We start from the raw sequence: 27,898 nt of genomic DNA on the forward strand, positions 1-27,898 counted from the left end.
TCAATGACAAGTGTTGAAGTGGGAACTCAAGAGGACCTAGTAAGAGAGATGATTAGTTGGGGTGGAAGACAACAGAATTATTCTATTTTGAAAAGAATATGATATTATGATCAGTACACTATGACTCTGTTGACTGAAAAAAAGACACACAACCTAAAAGTTGTGAGTTATGTTTTATCTGGGGACCTCATTGAGGACTGTAACCTGCAAGACAGCTTCTCATATAACCTGAGAAACTCTTCAAAAGAGGTAAAGGAGGAGTTAGGATACATAGGAGTTTTTGCTGAAAAAAATACATATAGTACATCAAAATATTAGTCCTGATCATAAAAAAAAAGCCAGACATCTTAAGTAATGATTTTAGTACTTTTCTGTGTATGGGAAAATGCAAGAGTCTAGCCTCATTGAAATAATTCCTTAGGTCGTACCTCTTTTTATCCAGGGCCACTATCCTTTTTCTCTTCATCTTGAATTGCCCACAGGGTGCTCTGCCCGTGGGAGAGGCTACTGTGGCTGATGGCATGATGGCAGGCAATATTCTTTGTTTACTGAAATGGCAGGAAACATTCTTTACCTATAACTGTATCTATATACTTTAATGAGCAAAGACACAAAACATAAGTAAGCAGAATGAAATTTTAAGGATGTTTTCAATTTCAGGGAAATAAATAGCAATCATAATTCAGGTTCTGGGGAAACAGAATTGAAAACAAAACCTTTTCCCAACCCAGAGACTCTCTCCACAAAGGTGGAAGAGAAAGAAAACAATTTTATTATTGAATAAGCTTTAAACCAGAATGTGATACAAATTATAGTCAATTTACTAAAGGTTTGTAAAGACAGAAAGAAACCTCACCAACCTGATACAATCTGTTACACTCATTCTCAAGAAAATAACTAGTTCTTAAGTAAAAGTAAGCGAATTTGACAGCACCATTTTTTACACATAGTTCATCCTAAATTCACCTGTCAGGTGGGTGATCATCTGGTTAATTAATACTTGGTTTTATAAAATGGAAAAGGAAACTTTTATTTTGATGATAGGGGGAAATTTTGTAGCTAGAGGGAGAAGGAACACTGTCTCCTGAAATGTTTACTTTTCAAAGAAATAGCACCCAAGTCCTTGAGAAAGACATTTCTGGGTCATTAAGCTGGCAAGAGGCTTATTTAGTTTTTTTAAAGATTTACATGCATTTCAAATACACTGGAAAGAACTTACCTTTACAAATATTCTAAAGTAAATACTCTACAGAAAGGGGAAGTCTCTTCCCTTATGTTCAGTAAAGAGAATTAAGCCTAATATTAAAAATTTTTATTTTTTCTTACACAGGCCATCCTCATAAAAGGATCAGTTTTATATTTTAATTAGCCTTTCTCTCCCTTTATAAAATTAAGCCATGCCAAGGGTATTGCCTGGAGCAACCTTCAGAGCTGTAGGTGGTAATTCCTCTGGAGAACTAGGCGCTAGAGCCACAAGTCATGGGAAGTCAGGCAAATCTGGACCTGATGTTTTCAGCAGTTCACAACACCTCCCTCATCAATGTGTAAAATGGACTAAGGACCTGATCCCTAATTTGCTTTGATGCTCTTAGAATTGAGTAGCATTTAAACTCAAGGTATCTATGAAAAAAAATTTAAAGAGGAAAATGGTGGCTGTAGATATTAGAATCTACACATACCTCCAGCCACCAACCGGAAATATCGAGTCCACATTTAGAATGTTTAGAGGGAACAGAGAATGAAACCTCAAGACTGGGAAAGATGGCTTTATGACTCATAGAGGAGCCAAGATTCAGGTCAGGTCATCAGAAGAAAGGGAAGTATAGAGAGGCTTTAATAATGGTGGAATACAAATAGCATCAACTAGGATTCACCTCCAGAAGGAAAGGCCCTCACCTTGATTAGAGAATACTGAGAGATCTAGGACCTGGCAAGTCAGAGCATTTGTGAATGCTGGGTTGAAAGAAAAGAGTGGAGAGTTCACAGAATGAGAACTGGCAATCTTGGGAAGGCATTCAACTGCTTGTAAAGGAGGAGGCATATTGGAAGGCTAAGGAATCCTGGGAACCTGAATGTTAGGGAAAAAAAAGAAAGAAGAACTTAAATCTCAGGCTTTCTAGAAAACAGGATAATAATTAAAAATTAGAAGTCAAAGGAAAGACTCCACTTACAAAAGAATCTTCCCTTCAGTGTAACAAGAGGAAGCCCTTGATCTGAGAAATCTGATGAGCCTCACAAAAGCCTCTCTGCCCTCAATGCATAGGATCTCCTGCTATTGTTTTAGAAAACTACAGTGCAAAAAAAAAAAAAAAAAAAGAGAGAGAGAAAAATTAAATTCCAATATCTATATAAAACTATTCTTTTGTATACATTTTCAGAAATTTTCAGCAATAGCAAGAAAACTCTAAAAACCTAGTCATAAAGCAGAGGGATACTAAAATGTTATTGAACTCAGCCTTGCTCGCTTCTCAAAAGCCTACACTTGACAGGCAAGTGTTGGTAGAAAGGAAAGTTTGCTTTAATCAGAAGGCCTGCAATCTGGGAAGAAGATGGACTCATGTTCCAGAACCAACTTCAACGGTTCGACTCAGCCATGAGTTTTTAACGGGAAAAGGCAGAAACAATCTCAGTGAATTACTGAGGCAAAATGTTAGGTTCTGCCTCATATCCACTGTGTGCAGGCTGACTGACTCCTCATGATCTTTCTTCAGATGTTCTCTTGGTTACATGGTCTGCCTGAAGAATTGCTAAGGGGGAAGTTTAGGGTAGAGAGATAATCACTCTTTAACTGCTTAATTCTTCATTTCTCCTTCTTTCAGTCTAGGGAAAGAAGAAACAGGTTAGGCAAGGTGTTGTGTGGATTTAGTAGAGCTTAATTAGGAGTTAGGTTAAATGTTGCTTAGTGATCTCATTTCTACAAGGTTTGAGGGAAACAGAAATGAGCAAGAGGAAAGTTGTTGCTTACAAACCCCCACTGTCAGAAATCATTTTATTTTAACGGGATTAGGGGTGAAGGCACATCTTCTGGAACTTCTTCATGTTGACATATGGCACCATATTCTTAAAGTGGAAGATGTTCACATGGATCTGTAACATCTCTTTGCTGGTAATTTTAGATGCCTGCTTATATATGCAAGCAGAGCAAAACATAATGTTTTGATGCTCACAAAGATATAGATTATTATGTGCAATAATTCTAATCCCATTCTCTTGAGGCTGGTACTTGGAACCGTGCTAGCCATAGATGGAGAAGATTATGTCATGGCTGCAGTCTGGTCGTCATGAAGTTAGCTTTCCCCCTCTGGTGGCAGTTATAGTTATCTACAGAACAGCTCAGGAATGTGCAGCAGACGCTGAAAGTTTCTGTGACTCTGTTTTCCTAATCATTAACTGCTTGAATGTGCTCTTTTGTGATTCTGGGAGGCCTGGGAGATTTCAACTTTCCTACAAACAAAAGACAGGGGACGTGCAGGGACCTTTGTACTTGAGGGAGTCCTTTGGGTTCTACTTGATTTCAAACATAACATTAATACAATTTAAAATTTAAAAAAAAACAACTGAAGATATAAAGAGACATCAAAATTAGAAATTAAGAAAACTCAGGGTAAAAATAGATAAATAGTAGGAGGATGTTAAATTGAAACTGAAGGAGAGATATTAAAAAAAAAGAAAAGAAAATTATCTCAAAAGTAAAGGCCAAATAACAAGGTACCTAACAGAGAATAAATAAAGACTGGAAATATGGCAAAGGGATTAGAGGGTAAAATTGGAAAAATCACCTCCTCAAAAAATTGCAGGAAAAGGTAAAGAAGATTGGAGTAGGACATAATTACAGGAAATAGACAAAATATCATATATATATATATAATTACAGTTTCTAGAGAAGAAAAAGCAATGAACTCAAACTAATACTTAGAATTGTAAATTGGATCACATTTCCTGTAATTAAAAAAATTCACATCTACATGTTGAAATGATTACCTTATACCAGGAAGAATCAGTTCTGTGTCGTTAGAAAAATGTTAGACTTGAAAGAAAAAGAATTTTTCTCCATGTTGAAGAAAAAGACAGCTATTAAAAAGTAAATAAAATTAGATTAGCATTAGACTTAAGAGTAGAGTAGCATTTCGATACACAAAGAAAGAGAATGTGGGCCAAGGGTTTCATAGCCAGTTAAATGTAATTCAAGTATTAAGGCTATAGGAATATTAAAATTACAGGGAATTATGTAGCCATGAGCCCTTCATAATATAATCACTGGAGGAGTGTTAAGCAGCAAAAAGATGCTTTGAAGACAAACTAAAAGATTTTAGCAGTATTTTTAACTGTAACACTAACACTATGACAAAAGTTGAAAGAAAGGTAGAAGAAAAATGTTACATATTTGACCAAATAAAAATGTCCAAGAAAAGTATAAATGACCAAGAAAAAGATAAGCATTAATAGAGAAAATAGTATTTACTTAAATTGGAAAGTACAGAAGAGAAAGAGAAGAAGGAGAGGATAAATTATGTTAATTTTATTGGTGCTTACAGGGAATAACCAATAGGCACTATCTGAAAGAAAATTCAGAGGGTGCTAATGGGATTATATAAAAATAGCACTATAAAAGATAACCTTTCTAACTATCAAAAGAGAAATAAAAAAGCAGAAAGAAAGAGCAACTAAAGAGTTTACATAGCAAAAACAAATGGCTGAAATTAGAATCCAAAAGCATGTTAAAATAATGTTTAATAATATTTTCTGTTAATTTTTAATGAAAGCTTTTCAAAATTACAAAATCTGTTAAAAGAGTACTTCATACTAATAGCTCTAAAAGAAATAAAAGCTACTAGTTTTCTGCTACTGCTGCTGCTGCTAAGTCGCTTCAGTAGTGTCCAATTCTGTGCAACCCTGTAGAGGGCAGCCCACCAGGCTCCTGCGTCCCTGGGAATCTCCAGGCAAGAACACTAGTTTTCTACATAGAGACTAAAAAAGGTACTTTATAAATATCCGATAACCAGTGCTGATGTGAAAAAATCCAAAAATAAATAACTTTCCCAAGCAGTGTCCACATACTCCTAGAATCAATATCATGTAATTGAGTGAATGAATCACTTAACCTCTATTAGTTTAGACTTCCCTGGTGGCTCAGATGGTAAAGCATCTGCCTACAATGCGGGAGAGCCGGGTTCGATCCCTGTGTTGGGAAGATCCTCTGGAGAAGGAAATGGCAACCCACTCCAGTACTCTTGCCTGGAAAATCCCATGGATGAAGGAGTGTGGTGTCGAAAAGAGTAAGACAAGACTAAGTGACTTCAGTTTCACTTTCTATTACTTTAGTTTTCTTATCTGTAAAAACTGAGCAATGTAATCTATTGAGTGGGATTGTGACGAGGATCAAAATGAAATAACAAATAAATGTATGCCAAAGCAAATTTTTGAAAAGTAAAAAAGGTAAAAATTATTAATAATATGGAAAAGTAGGCCCTGCTGTAATCTACTTGAAGTTAAATTAGAATTGGTTATCTCACTGCTGTTGTTCAGTCACTCAGTTGTGTCTGACCTTTGTGACCCCATGGACTGGGACTTCTCCATTTTCATCTGCAAAGAATATAATCAATCTGATTACAGTATTGACTATGTGGTGATGTCCATGTCTAGAGTCATCTCTTGTGTTGTTGGACAAGGGTGTTTGCTGTGACCAGTCCATTCTCTTGGCAAAGCTTTGTTAGTCTTTGCTCTGCTTCATTCTGTACTCCAAGGCCAAACTTGCCTGTTACTCCAGGTATCTCTTGACTTCCTACTTTTGCATTCCAGTCTTTTTCTTGGGGATGGTCTTGATCACTGCCTCTTGTACAATGTCATGAACCTCTGTTCATAGTTCTTCAGGCAATCTATCAGATCTAATCTTGTGAATCTATTTGTTACTTCCACTGTATAATCATAAGGGATATGATTTAGGTCATACCTGAATGGTCTAGTGGTTTTCCTTACTTTCTTCAATTTAAGTCTGAATTTGGCAATAAGGAATTCATGATCTGAGCCACAGTCAGCTCCTGGTCTTGTTTATGCTGACTGTATAGAGCTTTTCCATCTTTGGCTCAAAGAATAGAGTCAATCTGATTTTGGTATTGACCATCTGGTGAAGTCCTTTTGTAGAGTAGTCTCTTCTGTTGGAACAGAGTGTTTGCTATGACTAGTACTTTCTCTTGGCAAACCTCGGTTAACCTTTGCTCTGCTTCATTTTGTGCTCTAAAGCCAAACTTGCCTGTTACTCCAGGTATCTCTTGACTTCTTACTTTTGCTTTTCAGTCCCCTACGATGTGAAGGACATCTTTTTTCAGTGTTAGTTCTAGAAGGTCTTGTAGGTCTTCATAGAACCATTTACCTTCAGCTTCTTCGACATTAGTGGTTGCGGCATAGACCTGAATTACTGTAATACTGAATTTTTTGCCTTGGAAATGATCAGAGATCATTCTGTTGTTTTTGAGATTGCACCCAAATATGGGCATTTTGGACTCTTTTGTTGACCATGAGGGATACTCTATTTCTTCTAAGGGATTCTTACCCATAGTAGTAGGTATAATGGTCATCTGAATTAAATTCGTCCATTCCAGTCCATTTTAGTACACTAATTCCTAAAATGTTGATGTTAACTCTTGCCTTCTCCTATTTGACCATTTCCAATTTACCTTGATTCATGGACCTAGCATTCCAGGTTTCTATGCAATATTGCTCTTTACAGCATTGGACTTTACTTTCACCACTAGACACACCCACAGCTGGGCATTGTTTCCCCTTTGGCTCAGCCTCTTCATTCCTGCTGGCTGGAGCTATTTCTCCACTCTTCTCCAGTAGTGTATTGGGCACCTACCCACCTGGGGAGTTCATCTTTCAGTGGCATATCCTTTTGCCTTTTCATACTATTCATGGGGTTCCCAGGGCAAGAATACTGAAGTGGTTTGCCATTTCCTTCCTTAGTGGACCATATTTTGTCAGAACTCTCCACCATGAACCATATTGGGTGGCCCTACATGGCATGGCTCATAGTTTCATTGAGTTAGACAAAGCTGTGATCCATTTGATCAGTTTGTCAGTTTTCTGTGACTGTGGTTTTCATTTTGTCTTCCCTCTGATGGATGAGGATAAGAGGCTTGTGGAAGCTTCCTGATGGGAGGGACTGGCTCTAGGGAAAACTGGGTCTTGCTCTGGTGGGTGGGGCCATGCTCAGAAATCTTTAATCCAATTTTCTGGTGATGGGTGTGGTTGTGTTCCCTCCTATAGTTTGACCTAAGGCCAAACTATGGTAGGAGTTATGGTGACCTCCTTCAAAAGGACATAGCCAGCACACTATGGCTCCCAAGATTGCTGTATTCAGTGCCCCTGACCCCACAGCAGGTTGCTGTTGACCCACACCTCTATTGGAGGCTCTTGGACACTCACAGGCAAATCTGGCTCAGTCTCTTGTGTGGTTACTTATAGTACTATGGGGTTACTCATAGATGATTAAGAAATTCTGTGAATGAGAGTTTTCCATTTTTTTCCCTAATAAGGAGTACACCTGGAAGTCAGGTGATGCAACTAGTGTCACAGAGTTTGACAGTGATCTGACAGTTCAGGTTTCTCCACAACTAAACAAGATCAAAGTGAAAGTGTTGGTTGCTCAGCCATGTTAGACTCTTTGGGGACCCATGGACTGTAGGCCACCAGGCTGCTCTCTCCAGGCAGGAATACTGGAGGGGGTAGCCATTCCCCCCTCTAGGGGTTCTACCCGGGTCTCCTTCATTGCAGGCAGATTCTTTACTCTCTCAGCCACCAGTGAAGCCCAAGCAAGATTAATGTGGCGCTTAAAATCTGATATTCTTTTATGGTCAATTTTGAAATCACTGGAATGTTATTTAATACAACCAGAGTGGATTTATTTAAAAATGTAATTGTGATTATCTTCTATTTGGTCCTTAAATGTTATTTTTGAGTTTCAGACTTAGGATGTGCTTCCCATCAAGTTAGTTATGTTTCTTTATCTAAGGTCTGCATTGCAGTACACAAAATCACTTCGACAACAAGCAAAAATAAATATAGATTGAAAGTACCAAATAATTACAAAACAGTAAAATTAAATATAGAGTGAAAGTACCAAATAATTACAAAACAGTGTTCATTACTTTTGATAATAATAGAAAACATTGTAGTTTAAAATATTAATATTTTCATAATTTTTTTATTGACAAGTGGTCTAGAACCTTGATGAACACTTTTCTTAGAATAATTTCTGAGACTAATAAATAACATGGCCTTCTGCATTGTCTTAAAATTCAGAAAATAATTTATTCCTTAAAATCTCTACACACTTGTTTAAAAATATCTTATTTTCTAGAATTTGTGAACAGGAAATGACAATAACTCATTTGCTCAAAGCTCAACCCATACCTAATGTTTGTGCCTCATAATTCTTAACATGTTTCAAAGAACTAAAGATAGAGACTAAAAACAAATAAGATTAGTGACTATTTCTCATGAAATAGGAAAATGTGTTTGAAAAATATAATTGGTAGAATAAAATAATATTGTTTTTATATCTTGATTTTTACCCAATATATTGAATACAATTTAGTGGATAAAAAAATATAAGGCAATCATTAACCACTGTACAAGATCATTTATGAGTCATCTTAAACTGTTTTAACAACAATAAAAAATGATAACCATAAAAAATACACTGGAAGTGTAAAATGGGCAAAATGTTTTCACATACACTTACCTATTTGAATCATATAACTACCCTGAGCAACTGATGATATATTAGTAATTATTTATATTTTATTTATGAAAAAAATCAATGTGTTTACTTCAGTAACAGGATGAGTATGTTGTGAAGCCAAAACAGGGCCTAGACTATTGATTCTTCATCCAGTTATTCACTGGACTACAGTGAATACAGTTATTCCAGTTACTACATAGACAACCAACATGATAAATTTCTGTTGAAAGTAAAGAAAGATCCTGTCGCCTTGCCTGTTCTTGTTTTCAGCTGTGTTCCCAGTAACTAGCTGAACGCATGGCTTGATAAATATCTGGTGGATACCTGGTAAATAAAACTCCCAGTCTGATAAAGGATCAAGAAGCTTTATTCTTATAAATGAATTAAAAATAACAGACTGTGTGAAAGAGAGTCTTACAGAAGAATGGGAGATGTAGGAGGGAGTAGGCTTTGTTGTTGTTTTCAGCACTTGCTCCTCTATCACAAATAGTGAAGTTTTGCTGGAAACATACCCACATCCACACACACACACACACCCCCCACTATGTATTAATAATTACATGTCTCTGCAACTCCAAGGCTTTTTTCCTCATCTGATCCATTAATAGAATTATTCACATAAAAATTTGGAGCATTCTGAGTTATGTTAGTGTGTTGTAGAATTAATTCCATTAGGTTAAGGCCAGGAAGAAGTAGAAATTTTGTAAAACAGTTACATAATTATGACTGCTTTGAGTTATCATATGGAAGAAACCAACACATATAGTGTAAAGCAATTTTCCTCCAGCTGAAAAAATTATTAAAAAAACAAACAAACAAACATAAAATCATTGAGTGTGAATTCCAGAGAACAGGATAAAAATAATTGTGATAGAGAACGGGCTTTGGAGGAAGTAAGAGTTTAGAATAATAGTGGCAAAGTCCAACATGACTTTAGAATGCCACAGATGATAGAGGAAACCAAAATGTAGGCTTACTCAGTGTCAGAGTGAGAAGATATGAGGTATGGTGGAATTCATTGCTTCAACACCTCAAGGTGCTTAGTCTCTCAGTTGTGCCCAACTTTTTGTGATCCCATGGACTATAGCCCACCAGGTTCTTCGTCCATGGAATTCTCCAGGCAAGGATACTGGAGAATGGGTAGCCATTTCCTTTTCCAGGGAATCTTTCTGACCTAAGGATAGAATCCAGGTCTCCCTCATTGCAGATGGATTCTTTACCATCTGAGCCAACAGGGAAGCCACCTCAAGACCTCAAACAGAATACTAACTTAGAGTCACATGAATAAGAATAAAGTGAAGGTTTCAGAGGCAATAACAGTGTTAGCTGGTAGATAGCAAACTAGTCTGTAGAAAAATGCAGAAGCATAACTTGGTGGGCGGGAAGTTCCCTTAAATTAAGCTCAAAAAGAAGCTTCTGGTAGTCAAAGACAGGCCTTTTGGTTGTGATTGTGTAATCCATAGGAAGTTAAGTATAGGAAACACTTGAAAATATTTTAGATGTAGATTTCTACATGTATATCACCAGTCTTGGCTTCTCTGGAACTCCAGATTCATACTGAATAGATAACTTGACATTTCCATTTTTATGTCTAATAGATATCTCAGATTTAGTATGTGCTAAACAGAATTCTTGATTTTCTCTCCTACCCACACATGTTCAGTCTTCCCCATATCAAAAAACAATACCATTACTGACTCAGTTTAATCAGGAAAAAACTTTAAGTTATCCTGATGCCTCTCTCTTTCAATTTTGCACTTCCCAATTAAAGCAAGACCTGCTAATGCTACTTTTAAAACATATTCTAAATTCACCCACTATTCTCAGTCTCCTTTATCACCACTCTAGACCTAGGCACTTATATATCATCTGAATTACTGAAATCACCTCATGCGGGTCTACCAACTATTATTGTACACACTTAACTTCTACTCTCTACAGAGTAGAAAGAGGGATTTTTAATATATATAAATATATCACGTCCTGGTATAAAATTATATCCCATTGCATTTAGAAAAATGTCCAGTTTTCCTCCCCTGATTTACATTAACTTGCACAAACATGTCCTCATCTCCCCCTAACCCCCCATAATCCATATATATATATCTAGTTCTGCTTCTCTAGCATAAGCGGCTCATGTCTGTCTTTTGCATTGTCTGATCCCACTGTTTGGAAAGATATTTCCCTAGAGTTTCATGGAGCTGTGTGCTTCTTGCTATATCTCAAATTAATAGCATCTTTCAGAGAGGATTTGCTAGCAAGGCAGTGTAAAATTGAACTCTTGATGCTAGATATCACTTCATTCATCTTAAGGATTTGATATATTTCTTGCTTGTGAATTGTTTAATTGGTAGGAGAGTAAATCCATTTATATTATGCAGGTCTCTCTTAGGCAAATCTATTAAATAGCTATTTAATCTTGCAAAAACACTAAATAATATTATATGTGTCAAAGAATTGTTTTCATGTAACAAGAGTATAAAGGACAAATTGAGGAGAGTTTATATGATAAATAAAATATTCAATAAAAGACTCATGATTGAATGAAAGAAGCAGGAAAATAATGAATAAAAAGGAAGAAAATATGTTCTAGAAATATGAAAGGTGGAGGAAGTATATGTTAGTTGATATGGCATTGAAGTGACAGGAAAATGATGGAGAACAGAGAGAAAGACACAAGATAATTGATTTACTGTGGGCCAGGAGAGTTAAAAAAGAGTACTGACTTTGTTACACATTTTTCGACAGGGAAAACTGGACAATCACTCAAAACAACGGAGAGCAGTTCATCAGTACCCGGAGGATCAGAGACAACTCCCCAACCTGCTGTGGTTCCAGAGTCCACCACCCTACTGCCCGGGGTCGCAAGAACGAAGGCCACAGGATCCGAGGCCAGTTTACCTTCAACTGGAGTGTCAGGGTTGCCTGGCTCCACCCAAGGAGGGTTTGCAGCAACCGGAGGGAGTGGTGCAGGCTCAAAGCCTACTGCCCCGTTGTCAGGAGAGACAAGGGCCAGTGTCATATCGGGAACCAGCGTACCTCTGTCTGGAGCCCCAGAGAGCCCTGGATCATCACCAGGAAGTTCGCCAGCAGCTGAGGCAGGTGGTGAAGGGTCAGCGACAACGTCCCCATTGTCTGGAGGCGCAGGGACAAAGGCTATCGGATCAGGAGCCAGCACACCTTTACCTGGAGCGCCTGTGACCCCTGAGTCAGCCGGTATAAGCCCAGAAGCAACGGGAAGAGCTCCTGTCAGTTCCCAGTCAACGGTCCCATCGTCTGGAGCAACAGGGCCTAGTTTCCTAAGGTCTGGAACCAGTGTACCTTCATCTGGAGGAGCAGCGACCCCTGGATCCTCCCCAGGAGGGCCATCAGCACCTGCAAGCCCTGCGGCAGGTTCAGAAACAACTGTGCAACTCCCTGGAGCCGGAGGGACTGCCGTCACAGCATCAGGAGCCGGTTTACCCTCATCTGGAGCACCAGGGAGCCCTGGATCATCACCAGGAAGGTCAAGCGCAACTGCAGGATCTAGTGAAGGCTCTCAGCCCACTGTCCCCTCATCTGGAGCAACAGGGACTAATGCTGGACAATCAGGCACCCGTTTCCCCTCATCTGGAACAGCAGCCACAGCTGGATCCGCGACAGGAGGGTCAGCAGTGGCTGGGACACCTGGTGTAGCTTCCCAGCAAACTGCCACACCGCCTGGAGCTGCGAGGACGACTGCTGGCGGGATCGGAACCAGCTTGCCTGCAGGTGAAACATCGGAGAGCAGTTCGTCAGTACCCGGAGGATCAGAGACAACTCCCCAACCTGCTGTGGTTCCAGAGTCCACCACCCTACTGCCCGGGGTCGCAAGAACGAAGGCCACAGGATCCGAGGCCAGTTTACCTTCAACTGGAGTGTCAGGGTTGCCTGGCTCCACCCAAGGAGGGTTTGCAGCAACCGGAGGGAGTGGTGCAGGCTCAAAGCCTACTGCCCCGTTGTCAGGAGAGACAAGGGCCAGTGTCATATCGGGAACCAGCGTACCTCTGTCTGGAGCGCCAGAGAGCCCTGGATCATCACCAGGAAGTTCGCCAGCAGCTGAGGCAGGTGGTGAAGGGTCAGCGACAACGTCCCCATTGTCTGGAGGCGCAGGGACAAAGGCTATCGGATCAGGAGCCAGCACACCTTTACCTGGAGCGCCTGTGACCCCTGAGTCAGCCGGTATAAGCCCAGAAGCAACGGGAAGAGCTCCTGTCAGTTCCCAGTCAACGGTCCCATCGTCTGGAGCAACAGGGCCTAGTTTCCTAAGGTCTGGAACCAGTGTACCTTCATCTGGAGGAGCAGTGACCCCTGGATCCTCCCCAGGAGGGCCATCAGCACCTGCAAGCCCTGCGGCAGGTTCAGAAACAACCGTGCAACTCCCTGGAGCCGGAGGGACTGCCGTCACAGCATCAGGAGCCGGTTTACCCTCATCTGGAGCACCAGGGAGCCCTGGATCATCACCAGGAAGGTCAAGCGCAACTGCAGGATCTAGTGAAGGCTCTCAGCCCACTGTCCCCTCATCTGGAGCAACAGGGACTAATGCTGGACAATCAGGCACCCGTTTCCCCTCATCTGGAACAGCAGCCACAGCTGGATCCGCGACAGGAGGGTCAGCAGTGGCTGGGACACCTGGTGTAGCTTCCCAGCAAACTGCCACACCGCCTGGAGCTGCGAGGACGACTGCTGGCGGGATCGGAACCAGCTTGCCTGCAGGTGAAACATCGGAGAGCAGTTCGTCAGTACCCGGAGGATCAGAGACAACTCCCCAACCTGCTGTGGTTCCAGAGTCCACCACCCTACTGCCCAGGGTCGCAAGAACGAAGGCCACAGGATCCGAGGCCAGTTTACCTTCAACTGGAGTGTCAGGGTTGCCTGGCTCCACCCAAGGAGGGTTTGCAGCAACCGGAGGGAGTGGTGCAGGCTCAAAAGCCTACTGCCCCGTTGTCAGGAGAGACAAGGGCCAGTGTCATATCGGGAACCAGCGTACCTCTGTCTGGAGCGCCAGAGAGCCCTGGATCATCACCAGGAAGTTCGCCAGCAGCTGAGGCAGGTGGTGAAGGGTCAGCGACAACGTCCCCATTGTCTGGAGGCGCAGGGACAAAGGCTATCGGATCAGGAGCCAGCACACCTTTACCTGGAGCGCCTGTGACCCCTGAGTCAGCCGGTATAAGCCCAGAAGCAACGGGAAGAGCTCCTGTCAGTTCCCAGTCAACGGTCCCATCGTCTGGAGCAACAGGGCCTAGTTTCCTAAGGTCTGGAACCAGTGTACCTTCATCTGGAGGAGCAGCGACCCCTGGATCCTCCCCAGGAGGGCCATCAGCACCTGCAAGCCCTGCGGCAGGTTCAGAAACAACTGTGCAACTCCCTGGAGCCGGAGGGACTGCCGTCACAGCATCAGGAGCCGGTTTACCCTCATCTGGAGCACCAGGGAGCCCTGGATCATCACCAGGAAGGTCAAGCGCAACTGCAGGATCTAGTGAAGGCTCTCAGCCCACTGTCCCCTCATCTGGAGCAACAGGGACTAATGCTGGACAATCAGGCACCCGTTTCCCCTCATCTGGAACAGCAGCCACAGCTGGATCCGCGACAGGAGGGTCAGCAGTGGCTGGGACACCTGGTGTAGCTTCCCAGCAAACTGCCACACCGCCTGGAGCTGCGAGGACGACTGCTGGCGGGATCGGAACCAGCTTGCCTGCAGGTGAAACATCGGAGAGCAGTTCGTCAGTACCCGGAGGATCAGAGACAACTCCCCAACCTGCTGTGGTTCCAGAGTCCACCACCCTACTGCCCGGGGTCGCAAGAACGAAGGCCACAGGATCCGAGGCCAGTTTACCTTCAACTGGAGTGTCAGGGTTGCCTGGCTCCACCCAAGGAGGGTTTGCAGCAACGGGAGGGACTGGTGCAGGCTCAAAGCCTACTGCCCCGTTGTCAGGAGAGACAAGGGCCAGTGTCATATCGGGAACCAGCGTACCTCTGTCTGGAGCGCCAGAGAGCCCTGGATCATCACCAGGAAGTTCGCCAGCAGCTGAGGCAGGTGGTGAAGGGTCAGCGACAACGTCCCCATTGTCTGGAGGCGCAGGGACAAAGGCTATCGGATCAGGAGCCAGCACACCTTTACCTGGAGCGCCTGTGACCCCTGAGTCAGCCGGTATAAGCCCAGAAGCAACGGGAAGAGCTCCTGTCAGTTCCCAGTCAACGGTCCCATCGTCTGGAGCAACAGGGCCTAGTTTCCTAAGGTCTGGAACCAGTGTACCTTCATCTGGAGGAGCAGTGACCCCTGGATCCTCCCCAGGAGGGCCATCAGCACCTGCAAGCCCTGCGGCAGGTTCAGAAACAACCGTGCAACTCCCTGGAGCCGGAGGGACTGCCGTCACAGCATCAGGAGCCGGTTTACCCTCATCTGGAGCACCAGGGAGCCCTGGATCATCACCAGGAAGGTCAAGCGCAACTGCAGGATCTAGTGAAGGCTCTCAGCCCACTGTCCCCTCATCTGGAGCAACAGGGACTAATGCTGGACAATCAGGCACCCGTTTCCCCTCATCTGGAACAGCAGCCACAGCTGGATCCGCGACAGGAGGGTCAGCAGTGGCTGGGACACCTGGTGTAGCTTCCCAGCAAACTGCCACACCGCCTGGAGCTGCGAGGACGACTGCTGGCGGGATCGGAACCAGCTTGCCTGCAGGTGAAACATCGGAGAGCAGTTCGTCAGTACCCGGAGGATCAGAGACAACTCCCCAACCTGCTGTGGTTCCAGAGTCCACCACCCTACTGCCCGGGGTCGCAAGAACGAAGGCCACAGGATCCGAGGCCAGTTTACCTTCAACTGGAGTGTCAGGGTTGCCTGGCTCCACCCAAGGAGGGTTTGCAGCAACCGGAGGGACTGGTGCAGGCTCAAAGCCTACTGCCCCGTTGTCAGGAGAGACAAGGGCCAGTGTCATATCGGGAACCAGCGTACCTCTGTCTGGAGCGCCAGAGAGCCCTGGATCATCACCAGGAAGTTCGCCAGCAGCTGAGGCAGGTGGTGAAGGGTCAGCGACAACGTCCCCATTGTCTGGAGGCGCAGGGACAAAGGCTATCGGATCAGGAGCCAGCACACCTTTACCTGGAGCGCCTGTGACCCCTGAGTCAGCCGGTATAAGCCCAGAAGCAACGGGAAGAGCTCCTGTCAGTTCCCAGTCAACGGTCCCATCGTCTGGAGCAACAGGGCCTAGTTTCCTAAGGTCTGGAACCAGTGTACCTTCATCTGGAGGAGCAGTGACCCCTGGATCCTCCCCAGGAGGGCCATCAGCACCTGCAAGCCCTGCGGCAGGTTCAGAAACAACCGTGCAACTCCCTGGAGCCGGAGGGACTGCCGTCACAGCATCAGGAGCCGGTTTACCCTCATCTGGAGCACCAGGGAGCCCTGGATCATCACCAGGAAGGTCAAGCGCAACTGCAGGATCTAGTGAAGGCTCTCAGCCCACTGTCCCCTCATCTGGAGCAACAGGGACTAATGCTGGACAATCAGGCACCCGTTTCCCCTCATCTGGAACAGCAGCCACAGCTGGATCCGCGACAGGAGGGTCAGCAGTGGCTGGGACACCTGGTGTAGCTTCCCAGCAAACTGCCACACCGCCTGGAGCTGCGAGGACGACTGCTGGCGGGATCGGAACCAGCTTGCCTGCAGGTGAAACATCGGAGAGCAGTTCGTCAGTACCCGGAGGATCAGAGACAACTCCCCAACCTGCTGTGGTTCCAGAGTCCACCACCCTACTGCCCGGGGTCGCAAGAACGAAGGCCACAGGATCCGAGGCCAGTTTACCTTCAACTGGAGTGTCAGGGTTGCCTGGCTCCACCCAAGGAGGGTTTGCAGCAACCGGAGGGAGTGGTGCAGGCTCAAAGCCTACTGCCCCGTTGTCAGGAGAGACAAGGGCCAGTGTCATATCGGGAACCAGCGTACCTCTGTCTGGAGCGCCAGAGAGCCCTGGATCATCACCAGGAAGTTCGCCAGCAGCTGAGGCAGGTGGTGAAGGGTCAGCGACAACGTCCCCATTGTCTGGAGGCGCAGGGACAAAGGCTATCGGATCAGGAGCCAGCACACCTTTACCTGGAGCGCCTGTGACCCCTGAGTCAGCCGGTATAAGCCCAGAAGCAACGGGAAGAGCTCCTGTCAGTTCCCAGTCAACGGTCCCATCGTCTGGAGCAACAGGGCCTAGTTTCCTAAGGTCTGGAACCAGTGTACCTTCATCTGGAGGAGCAGTGACCCCTGGATCCTCCCCAGGAGGGCCATCAGCACCTGCAAGCCCTGCGGCAGGTTCAGAAACAACTGTGCAACTCCCTGGAGCCGGAGGGACTGCCGTCACAGCATCAGGAGCCGGTTTACCCTCATCTGGAGCACCAGGGAGCCCTGGATCATCACCAGGAAGGTCAAGCGCAACTGCAGGATCTAGTGAAGGCTCTCAGCCCACTGTCCCCTCATCTGGAGCAACAGGGACTAATGCTGGACAATCAGGCACCCGTTTCCCCTCATCTGGAACAGCAGCCACAGCTGGATCCGCGACAGGAGGGTCAGCAGTGGCTGGGACACCTGGTGTAGCTTCCCAGCAAACTGCCACACCGCCTGGAGCTGCGAGGACGACTGCTGGCGGGATCGGAACCAGCTTGCCTGCAGGTGAAACATCGGAGAGCAGTTCGTCAGTACCCGGAGGATCAGAGACAACTCCCCAACCTGCTGTGGTTCCAGAGTCCACCACCCTACTGCCCGGGGTCGCAAGAACGAAGGCCACAGGATCCGAGGCCAGTTTACCTTCAACTGGAGTGTCAGGGTTGCCTGGCTCCACCCAAGGAGGGTTTGCAGCAACCGGAGGGAGTGGTGCAGGCTCAAAGCCTACTGCCCCGTTGTCAGGAGAGACAAGGGCCAGTGTCATATCGGGAACCAGCGTACCTCTGTCTGGAGCGCCAGAGAGCCCTGGATCATCACCAGGAAGTTCGCCAGCAGCTGAGGCAGGTGGTGAAGGGTCAGCGACAACGTCCCCATTGTCTGGAGGCGCAGGGACAAAGGCTATCGGATCAGGAGCCAGCACACCTTTACCTGGAGCGCCTGTGACCCCTGAGTCAGCCGGTATAAGCCCAGAAGCAACGGGAAGAGCTCCTGTCAGTTCCCAGTCAACGGTCCCATCGTCTGGAGCAACAGGGCCTAGTTCCCTAAGGTCTGGAACCAGTGTACCTTCATCTGGAGGGAGAACAGCGACCCCTGGATCCTCCCAGGAGGGCATCATCACTGCAAGCCCTGCGGCAGGTCAGAAACAACTGTTTGCAACTCCCTGGAGCCGGGGACTGCCGTCACAAGCATCAGGAGCCGTTTTACCCTATCTGGAGCACCAGGGAGCCCTGGATCATCACAGGAAGGTCAAGGCAACTGCAGGATCTAGTGAAGGTCTCAGCCACTGTCCCCTCATCTGGAGCAACAGGGCCCACTAATGCTGGGACAATCAGGCAACCCGTTCCCCTCATTCTGAACAAGCAGCCACAGCTTGGATCCGCGACAGGAGGGGTCGCAGTGGGCTGACACCTGGTGTGTAAGCCTTCCCAGCAAAACTGTGCCACACCGCCTGGAGCCTGCCGAGGCACGACTGCTGGCAGGATGGAACCAGCCTTGCCTGCAGGTGAAACATCGGAGAGCAGTGTCGTCGAGTACCCGGAGGATCAGAGACAACTCCCCACCTGCTGTGGTTCCAGAGTTCCACCCACCCTACTGCCCGGGGTCGCTAAGAACGAAGGCCACCAGGATAACAGAGTGCCAGTTTACCTTCAACTGGAGTGTCAGGGTTGCCTGGCCTCCACCCAAGGCAGGGTTTGCAAGCAACCGGAGGGGGTGCAGGCTCAAGTCCTACTGCCCGTTGTTCAGGAGAGACAAGTGGCCAGTGTCTATCCTGGGAAAACCAGACGTACCTTCTTCTGCGAGCGCCAGAGAGCCCTGGATCATCACCAGGAAGTTCCAGCAGCTGAGGCAGGGGTGAAGGGTCAGCGAACGTCCCCATTGTCTTGGCAGGCGCAGGGACAAAAGCTACGGATCAGGAGCCAGCACACCTTACCTGAGCGCCTGTGACCCCTGCAGTCAGCCGTAAAGACCAGAAGCAACGGGAAGAGCTCCTGTCAGTTCCCAGTCAACGGTCCCATCGTCTGGAGCAACAGGGCCTAGTTTCCTAAGGTCTGGAACCAGGTCTGGAACCAGTGTACCTTCATCTGGAGGAGCAGCGACCCCTGGATCCTCCCCAGGAGGGCCATCAGCACCTGCAAACCCTGCGGCAGGTTCAGAAACAACCGTGCAACTCCCTGGAGCCGGAGGGACTGCCGTCACAGCATCAGGAGCCGGTTTACCCTCATCTGGAGCACCAGGGAGCCCTGGATCATCACCAGGAAGGTCAAGCGCAACTGCAGGATCTAGTGAAGGCTCTCAGCCCACTGTCCCCTCATCTGGAGCAACAGGGACTAATGCTGGACAATCAGGCACCCGTTTCCCCTCATCTGGAACAGCAGCCACAGCTGGATCCGCGACAGGAGGGTCAGCAGTGGCTGGGACACCTGGTGTAGCTTCCCAGCAAACTGCCACACCGCCTGGAGCTGCGAGGACGACTGCTGGCGGGATCGGAACCAGCTTGCCTGCAGGTGAAACATCGGAGAGCAGTTCGTCAGTACCCGGAGGATCAGAGACAACTCCCCAACCTGCTGTGGTTCCAGAGTCCACCACCCTACTGCCCGGGGTCGCAAGAACGAAGGCCACAGGATCCGAGGCCAGTTTACCTTCAACTGGAGTGTCAGGGTTGCCTGGCTCCACCCAAGGAGGGTTTGCAGCAACCGGAGGGAGTGGTGCAGGCTCAAAGCCTACTGCCCCGTTGTCAGGAGAGACAAGGGCCAGTGTCATATCGGGAACCAGCGTACCTCTGTCTGGAGCGCCAGAGAGCCCTGGATCATCACCAGGAAGTTCGCCAGCAGCTGAGGCAGGTGGTGAAGGGTCAGCGACAACGTCCCCATTGTCTGGAGGCGCAGGGACAAAGGCTATCGGATCAGGAGCCAGCACACCTTTACCTGGAGCGCCTGTGACCCCTGAGTCAGCCGGTATAAGCCCAGAAGCAACGGGAAGAGCTCCTGTCAGTTCCCAGTCAACGGTCCCATCGTCTGGAGCAACAGGGCCTAGTTTCCTAAGGTCTGGAACCAGTGTACCTTCATCTGGAGGAGCAGCGACCCCTGGATCCTCCCCAGGAGGGCCATCAGCACCTGCAAGCCCTGCGGCAGGTTCAGAAACAACTGTGCAACTCCCTGGAGCCGGAGGGACTGCCGTCACAGCATCAGGAGCCGGTTTACCCTCATCTGGAGCACCAGGGAGCCCTGGATCATCACCAGGAAGGTCAAGCGCAACTGCAGGATCTAGTGAAGGCTCTCAGCCCACTGTCCCCTCATCTGGAGCAACAGGGACTAATGCTGGACAATCAGGCACCCGTTTCCCCTCATCTGGAACAGCAGCCACAGCTGGATCCGCGACAGGAGGGTCAGCAGTGGCTGGGACACCTGGTGTAGCTTCCCAGCAAACTGCCACACCGCCTGGAGCTGCGAGGACGACTGCTGGCGGGATCGGAACCAGCTTGCCTGCAGGTGAAACATCGGAGAGCAGTTCGTCAGTACCCGGAGGATCAGAGACAACTCCCCAACCTGCTGTGGTTCCAGAGTCCACCACCCTACTGCCCGGGGTCGCAAGAACGAAGGCCACAGGATCCGAGGCCAGTTTACCTTCAACTGGAGTGTCAGGGTTGCCTGGCTCCACCCAAGGAGGGTTTGCAGCAACCGGAGGGAGTGGTGCAGGCTCAAAGCCTACTGCCCCGTTGTCAGGAGAGACAAGGGCCAGTGTCATATCGGGAACCAGCGTACCTCTGTCTGGAGCGCCAGAGAGCCCTGGATCATCACCAGGAAGTTCGCCAGCAGCTGAGGCAGGTGGTGAAGGGTCAGCGACAACGTCCCCATTGTCTGGAGGCGCAGGGACAAAGGCTATCGGATCAGGAGCCAGCACACCTTTACCTGGAGCGCCTGTGACCCCTGAGTCAGCCGGTATAAGCCCAGAAGCAACGGGAAGAGCTCCTGTCAGTTCCCAGTCAACGGTCCCATCGTCTGGAGCAACAGGGCCTAGTTTCCTAAGGTCTGGAACCAGTGTACCTTCATCTGGAGGAGCAGCGACCCCTGGATCCTCCCCAGGAGGGCCATCAGCACCTGCAAGCCCTGCGGCAGGTTCAGAAACAACCGTGCAACTCCCTGGAGCCGGAGGGACTGCCGTCACAGCATCAGGAGCCGGTTTACCCTCATCTGGAGCACCAGGGAGCCCTGGATCATCACCAGGAAGGTCAAGCGCAACTGCAGGATCTAGTGAAGGCTCTCAGCCCACTGTCCCCTCATCTGGAGCAACAGGGACTAATGCTGGACAATCAGGCACCCGTTTCCCCTCATCTGGAACAGCAGCCACAGCTGGATCCGCGACAGGAGGGTCAGCAGTGGCTGGGACACCTGGTGTAGCTTCCCAGCAAACTGCCACACCGCCTGGAGCTGCGAGGACGACTGCTGGCGGGATCGGAACCAGCTTGCCTGCAGGTGAAACATCGGAGAGCAGTTCGTCAGTACCCGGAGGATCAGAGACAACTCCCCAACCTGCTGTGGTTCCAGAGTCCACCACCCTACTGCCCGGGGTCGCAAGAACGAAGGCCACAGGATCCGAGGCCAGTTTACCTTCAACTGGAGTGTCAGGGTTGCCTGGCTCCACCCAAGGAGGGTTTGCAGCAACCGGAGGGAGTGGTGCAGGCTCAAAGCCTACTGCCCCGTTGTCAGGAGAGACAAGGGCCAGTGTCATATCGGGAACCAGCGTACCTCTGTCTGGAGCGCCAGAGAGCCCTGGATCATCACCAGGAAGTTCGCCAGCAGCTGAGGCAGGTGGTGAAGGGTCAGCGACAACGTCCCCATTGTCTGGAGGCGCAGGGACAAAGGCTATCGGATCAGGAGCCAGCACACCTTTACCTGGAGCGCCTGTGACCCCTGAGTCAGCCGGTATAAGCCCAGAAGCAACGGGAAGAGCTCCTGTCAGTTCCCAGTCAACGGTCCCATCGTCTGGAGCAACAGGGCCTAGTTTCCTAAGGTCTGGAACCAGTGTACCTTCATCTGGAGGAGCAGCGACCCCTGGATCCTCCCCAGGAGGGCCATCAGCACCTGCAAGCCCTGCGGCAGGTTCAGAAACAACTGTGCAACTCCCTGGAGCCGGAGGGACTGCCGTCACAGCATCAGGAGCCGGTTTACCCTCATCTGGAGCACCAGGGAGCCCTGGATCATCACCAGGAAGGTCAAGCGCAACTGCAGGATCTAGTGAAGGCTCTCAGCCCACTGTCCCCTCATCTGGAGCAACAGGGACTAATGCTGGACAATCAGGCACCCGTTTCCCCTCATCTGGAACAGCAGCCACAGCTGGATCCGCGACAGGAGGGTCAGCAGTGGCTGGGACACCTGGTGTAGCTTCCCAGCAAACTGCCACACCGCCTGGAGCTGCGAGGACGACTGCTGGCGGGATCGGAACCAGCTTGCCTGCAGGTGAAACATCGGAGAGCAGTTCGTCAGTACCCGGAGGATCAGAGACAACTCCCCAACCTGCTGTGGTTCCAGAGTCCACCACCCTACTGCCCGGGGTCGCAAGAACGAAGGCCACAGGATCCGAGGCCAGTTTACCTTCAACTGGAGTGTCAGGGTTGCCTGGCTCCACCCAAGGAGGGTTTGCAGCAACCGGAGGGAGTGGTGCAGGCTCAAAGCCTACTGCCCCGTTGTCAGGAGAGACAAGGGCCAGTGTCATATCGGGAACCAGCGTACCTCTGTCTGGAGCGCCAGAGAGCCCTGGATCATCACCAGGAAGTTCGCCAGCAGCTGAGGCAGGTGGTGAAGGGTCAGCGACAACGTCCCCATTGTCTGGAGGCGCAGGGACAAAGGCTATCGGATCAGGAGCCAGCACACCTTTACCTGGAGCGCCTGTGACCCCTGAGTCAGCCGGTATAAGCCCAGAAGCAACGGGAAGAGCTCCTGTCAGTTCCCAGTCAACGGTCCCATCGTCTGGAGCAACAGGGCCTAGTTTCCTAAGGTCTGGAACCAGTGTACCTTCATCTGGAGGAGCAGTGACCCCTGGATCCTCCCCAGGAGGGCCATCAGCACCTGCAAGCCCTGCGGCAGGTTCAGAAACAACTGTGCAACTCCCTGGAGCCGGAGGGACTGCCGTCACAGCATCAGGAGCCGGTTTACCCTCATCTGGAGCACCAGGGAGCCCTGGATCATCACCAGGAAGGTCAAGCGCAACTGCAGGATCTAGTGAAGGCTCTCAGCCCACTGTCCCCTCATCTGGAGCAACAGGGACTAATGCTGGACAATCAGGCACCCGTTTCCCCTCATCTGGAACAGCAGCCACAGCTGGATCCGCGACAGGAGGGTCAGCAGTGGCTGGGACACCTGGTGTAGCTTCCCAGCAAACTGCCACACCGCCTGGAGCTGCGAGGACGACTGCTGGCGGGATCGGAACCAGCTTGCCTGCAGGTGAAACATCGGAGAGCAGTTCGTCAGTACCCGGAGGATCAGAGACAACTCCCCAACCTGCTGTGGTTCCAGAGTCCACCACCCTACTGCCCGGGGTCGCAAGAACGAAGGCCACAGGATCCGAGGCCAGTTTACCTTCAACTGGAGTGTCAGGGTTGCCTGGCTCCACCCAAGGAGGGTTTGCAGCAACCGGAGGGAGTGGTGCAGGCTCAAAGCCTACTGCCCCGTTGTCAGGAGAGACAAGGGCCAGTGTCATATCGGGAACCAGCGTACCTCTGTCTGGAGCGCCAGAGAGCCCTGGATCATCACCAGGAAGTTCGCCAGCAGCTGAGGCAGGTGGTGAAGGGTCAGCGACAACGTCCCCATTGTCTGGAGGCGCAGGGACAAAGGCTATCGGATCAGGAGCCAGCACACCTTTACCTGGAGCGCCTGTGACCCCTGAGTCAGCCGGTATAAGCCCAGAAGCAACGGGAAGAGCTCCTGTCAGTTCCCAGTCAACGGTCCCATCGTCTGGAGCAACAGGGCCTAGTTTCCTAAGGTCTGGAACCAGTGTACCTTCATCTGGAGGAGCAGCGACCCCTGGATCCTCCCCAGGAGGGCCATCAGCACCTGCAAGCCCTGCGGCAGGTTCAGAAACAACTGTGCAACTCCCTGGAGCCGGAGGGACTGCCGTCACAGCATCAGGAGCCGGTTTACCCTCATCTGGAGCACCAGGGAGCCCTGGATCATCACCAGGAAGGTCAAGCGCAACTGCAGGATCTAGTGAAGGCTCTCAGCCCACTGTCCCCTCATCTGGAGCAACAGGGACTAATGCTGGACAATCAGGCACCCGTTTCCCCTCATCTGGAACAGCAGCCACAGCTGGATCCGCGACAGGAGGGTCAGCAGTGGCTGGGACACCTGGTGTAGCTTCCCAGCAAACTGCCACACCGCCTGGAGCTGCGAGGACGACTGCTGGCGGGATCGGAACCAGCTTGCCTGCAGGTGAAACATCGGAGAGCAGTTCGTCAGTACCCGGAGGATCAGAGACAACTCCCCAACCTGCTGTGGTTCCAGAGTCCACCACCCTACTGCCCGGGGTCGCAAGAACGAAGGCCACAGGATCCGAGGCCAGTTTACCTTCAACTGGAGTGTCAGGGTTGCCTGGCTCCACCCAAGGAGGGTTTGCAGCAACCGGAGGGAGTGGTGCAGGCTCAAAGCCTACTGCCCCGTTGTCAGGAGAGACAAGGGCCAGTGTCATATCGGGAACCAGCGTACCTCTGTCTGGAGCGCCAGAGAGCCCTGGATCATCACCAGGAAGTTCGCCAGCAGCTGAGGCAGGTGGTGAAGGGTCAGCGACAACGTCCCCATTGTCTGGAGGCGCAGGGACAAAGGCTATCGGATCAGGAGCCAGCACACCTTTACCTGGAGCGCCTGTGACCCCTGAGTCAGCCGGTATAAGCCCAGAAGCAACGGGAAGAGCTCCTGTCAGTTCCCAGTCAACGGTCCCATCGTCTGGAGCAACAGGGCCTAGTTTCCTAAGGTCTGGAACCAGTGTACCTTCATCTGGAGGAGCAGTGACCCCTGGATCCTCCCCAGGAGGGCCATCAGCACCTGCAAGCCCTGCGGCAGGTTCAGAAACAACTGTCCAGTTTCCTGGAGGAACTGGGACTAATTTTAAAGGAATAGAAATCAATGGTTCGTCACCTGAGCTTTTGGAGATAACTGGATCAACACCTAGACTTACGTTTACCTCTAAGACATCTGTATTCCGTTCAACATCAAATTCCCCTTCATTTATTGTTACCAGAGGAAGTATAACATCTGATGTATTTTCAGGGACAACTGCATCTTCACCTGGAAAAACAAGGACCATTGTTATAGGGTCAGAGTCCACGGTATCATCACCTGAACTAATCGGGACATCTGAATCAACAGATCTACTAAGAGGAACTAGTAAAGTCTCTGTTGTAGATTCTAGGACAGTCAGACCATCATATGGACCATCAGGAGCAGCTGAAACATCCATTGTTGAAATAGGAACCACTGCTGAATCACCTGAAGTTACAGGAACCAGTAGATTCTTTCTTGTAGGTTTAGGGACCACTAGACCATCATCTGGAGATACAGGGACCAGTGTTACTGAATCTAGAACTAGTGCATCATCAGAGGAAGAATCTGGGAAACCTGGATCAACAGCTGGACTAACAAGAACCACCAGAATCTCACTTGTAGGTTCAGGAACAACTAGGCCATCATCTGTAGAAACAGAGACCACTATTATTCAAACTAGAGTTAATGGATCATCAGATGAAGAATCAGGAACTATTGGGTCAGCAGCTGCATTGACAAGAACCACTAGAATCTCTGTTGTAGCTTCAGGGACAACTGGACCATCATCTGGAGAGACAGGAACCACTGTTACTGAATCTAGGACTAGTGAATCATCTGGTGAAGGATCAGCGACAACTGGATCAACAGCTGGACTGACCAGAACCGCTAGAATCTCAGTTGTAGGTTCAGGGACAACTCGACCATCATCTGGAGAAAGAGGAACCACTGTTTTCAAGTCTGGAACTAGTGCAGCATCTGCTGAAGGATCAGGGACAACTGGATTAACAGCTGGATTGACCAGAACCACTAGACTGTTGGTTGCAGATTCAGAGAAAACTAAACCACCATCTGGAGATATAGGGGCCACTGATACTGAATCTAGGACTAGAGGATCATCAGGTGAAGGATCAGGGAATACTGGATCAACAACTGGACTTACTAGAACCACTAAGACATCTATTGTTGGTTCTGGGACAAATGCACCATCATCTGCAGTGACAAGAACAATAATATCTGGTGTAGCCTCAAGGACAACTGGACCATCATCTGGAGGAACAGGGACAACTCTTATTGAGTCCAGAACTAGTGGATCACCAAGTGAAGGATTAGGGACATCTGGGTCAACAGATGGACTGACAAGAACCACTAGCATCTCAGTTGTAGGTTCAGGGACAACTGAACTGTCCTCTGGAGAAACAGAAACCACTGTTACTGAATCTAGGACTAATGGATCATTAGGTGAAGGATCAGGGAGAACTGGATCAGCAGATGGACTGACAAGAACCACTAGAATCTCTGTAGTAGGCTCAGGAACATCTAGACCATTATCTGGAGAAACAAGGACCACTGTTATTGAATCAGGAACACATAGAACATCAGCTGAAGGAACACGAACAACCGGATCAGCAGGTGGAATGATAATAGCTACTAGAATATCTAGTGTTGATTTAGAAACAGCTGGTCCTTTATCTGGAGAAACAAGGACCACTGTTATAGGATCAGGAACAAGTGGAAAATCAGGTGAAGTATCAGGGATAACTCGATCACTTGCTGAACTGACTACAACCACTAGGATTTCTAGTGTAGCTTCAGGAACAAGTGCACCATCATCTGGAATGACAAGGACAACTGTAACATCTGGTGTAGCCTCAAGGACAAGTAGACTATCATCTGGAGAAAAAGGGGCCAGTGTTACTGAAACAACCAGTGGATCATCAATTGAAGGATCACAGACAACTGAAACAGCAGGTAGACTGACAATAACTTCCAGAACATCTGTTGTAGTTTCAGGAACAGATGCACCATCATCTGGAACATCAGGGACGATTAGGTCATCAGCTGACCTGACTGGAACAACTAAAGTATCTGTTGTAGATGCAGGAACAATAGAACCATCAACTGTAGAATCATGGACAACTGAGCCCAGAGATTTAGGTTCATCAACCACTGTATTTTCAGCCAGTGCTATAGGAACCACTAGACCTAGAGCATCAGGGGCAAGTAGACCATCTGTTGTAGGTTCAGAAACAGCTGGTCCATTATCTGCCAAAATAGATACCACTCTTATAAGATCAGGATCAAGTGGATCTTCACTTGAAGGAAGAGGGACATCTGGATCAACAGATGGACTGACAGGAACCACTACAATCTCTTTTGTAGGCTTTGGAACAACTGGGCCATCAGCCAGAGGATCAAGGCCAACTGGGAAAGGAGATATAAAATCATCAACTACTGTATCATCAGTTGATGCTACAGGGAACATTAGACCTGGAGGATCAGGCACAACTGGACAATCTGTTGTAGGTTCAGAGACAGTTGGACCATCATCTGGAGAAGCAGGGACCACTGTTACAGGATCAAGAACAAGTGGAAAATCAGCTGAAAAATTAGGGACAACTGTATCAACAGATGGATTGAGAAGAACCACTAGAATCTCTCTCATAGGTTTAGGCACTACTGGACCATCATCTGGGGTGATGTGGACAACACAAACATCTATTGTAGGTTTAGAGACAACTAGATCATCAACTGGACTATTAGCGACAACTAGCACCTCAACTGAAGGTTCGAAGACAGCTAGACCATCATCTGGAGGATTATGGACAACTGGGACATCAGTTGAAGGGTCTGAGACAACTGGGTCATCAACTGGTAAAATTACAGGAGCCAGGAGAACAACTTGGGAGTCAGGAAGCGAAGTTGCCACATATGAAGGCAAGTCAATTTAGCCATATTTAG

At 48.4% G+C, this 27,898-nt stretch overlaps 1 protein-coding gene across 1 annotated transcript in view; it reads left to right on the forward strand.

Annotated features, from left to right (window-relative positions):
• MUC19 (mucin 19, oligomeric) overlaps positions 1-27,898 on the forward strand; it is a 114,978-nt gene that overhangs the window by 54,201 nt on the left and 32,879 nt on the right. The window contains 4 exon segments of the mRNA XM_043447549.1: positions 11,492-13,747; positions 13,860-18,157; positions 18,336-18,847; positions 18,966-27,874. Coding sequence (XP_043303484.1) covers positions 11,492-13,747; positions 13,860-18,157; positions 18,336-18,847; positions 18,966-27,874 — 15,975 coding nt within the window.

Source organism: Cervus canadensis, chromosome 25 (genome assembly GCF_019320065.1).
Source record: "Cervus canadensis isolate Bull #8, Minnesota chromosome 25, ASM1932006v1, whole genome shotgun sequence".
In the NCBI taxonomy this organism is placed as follows: Eukaryota; Metazoa; Chordata; class Mammalia; order Artiodactyla; family Cervidae; genus Cervus; species Cervus canadensis.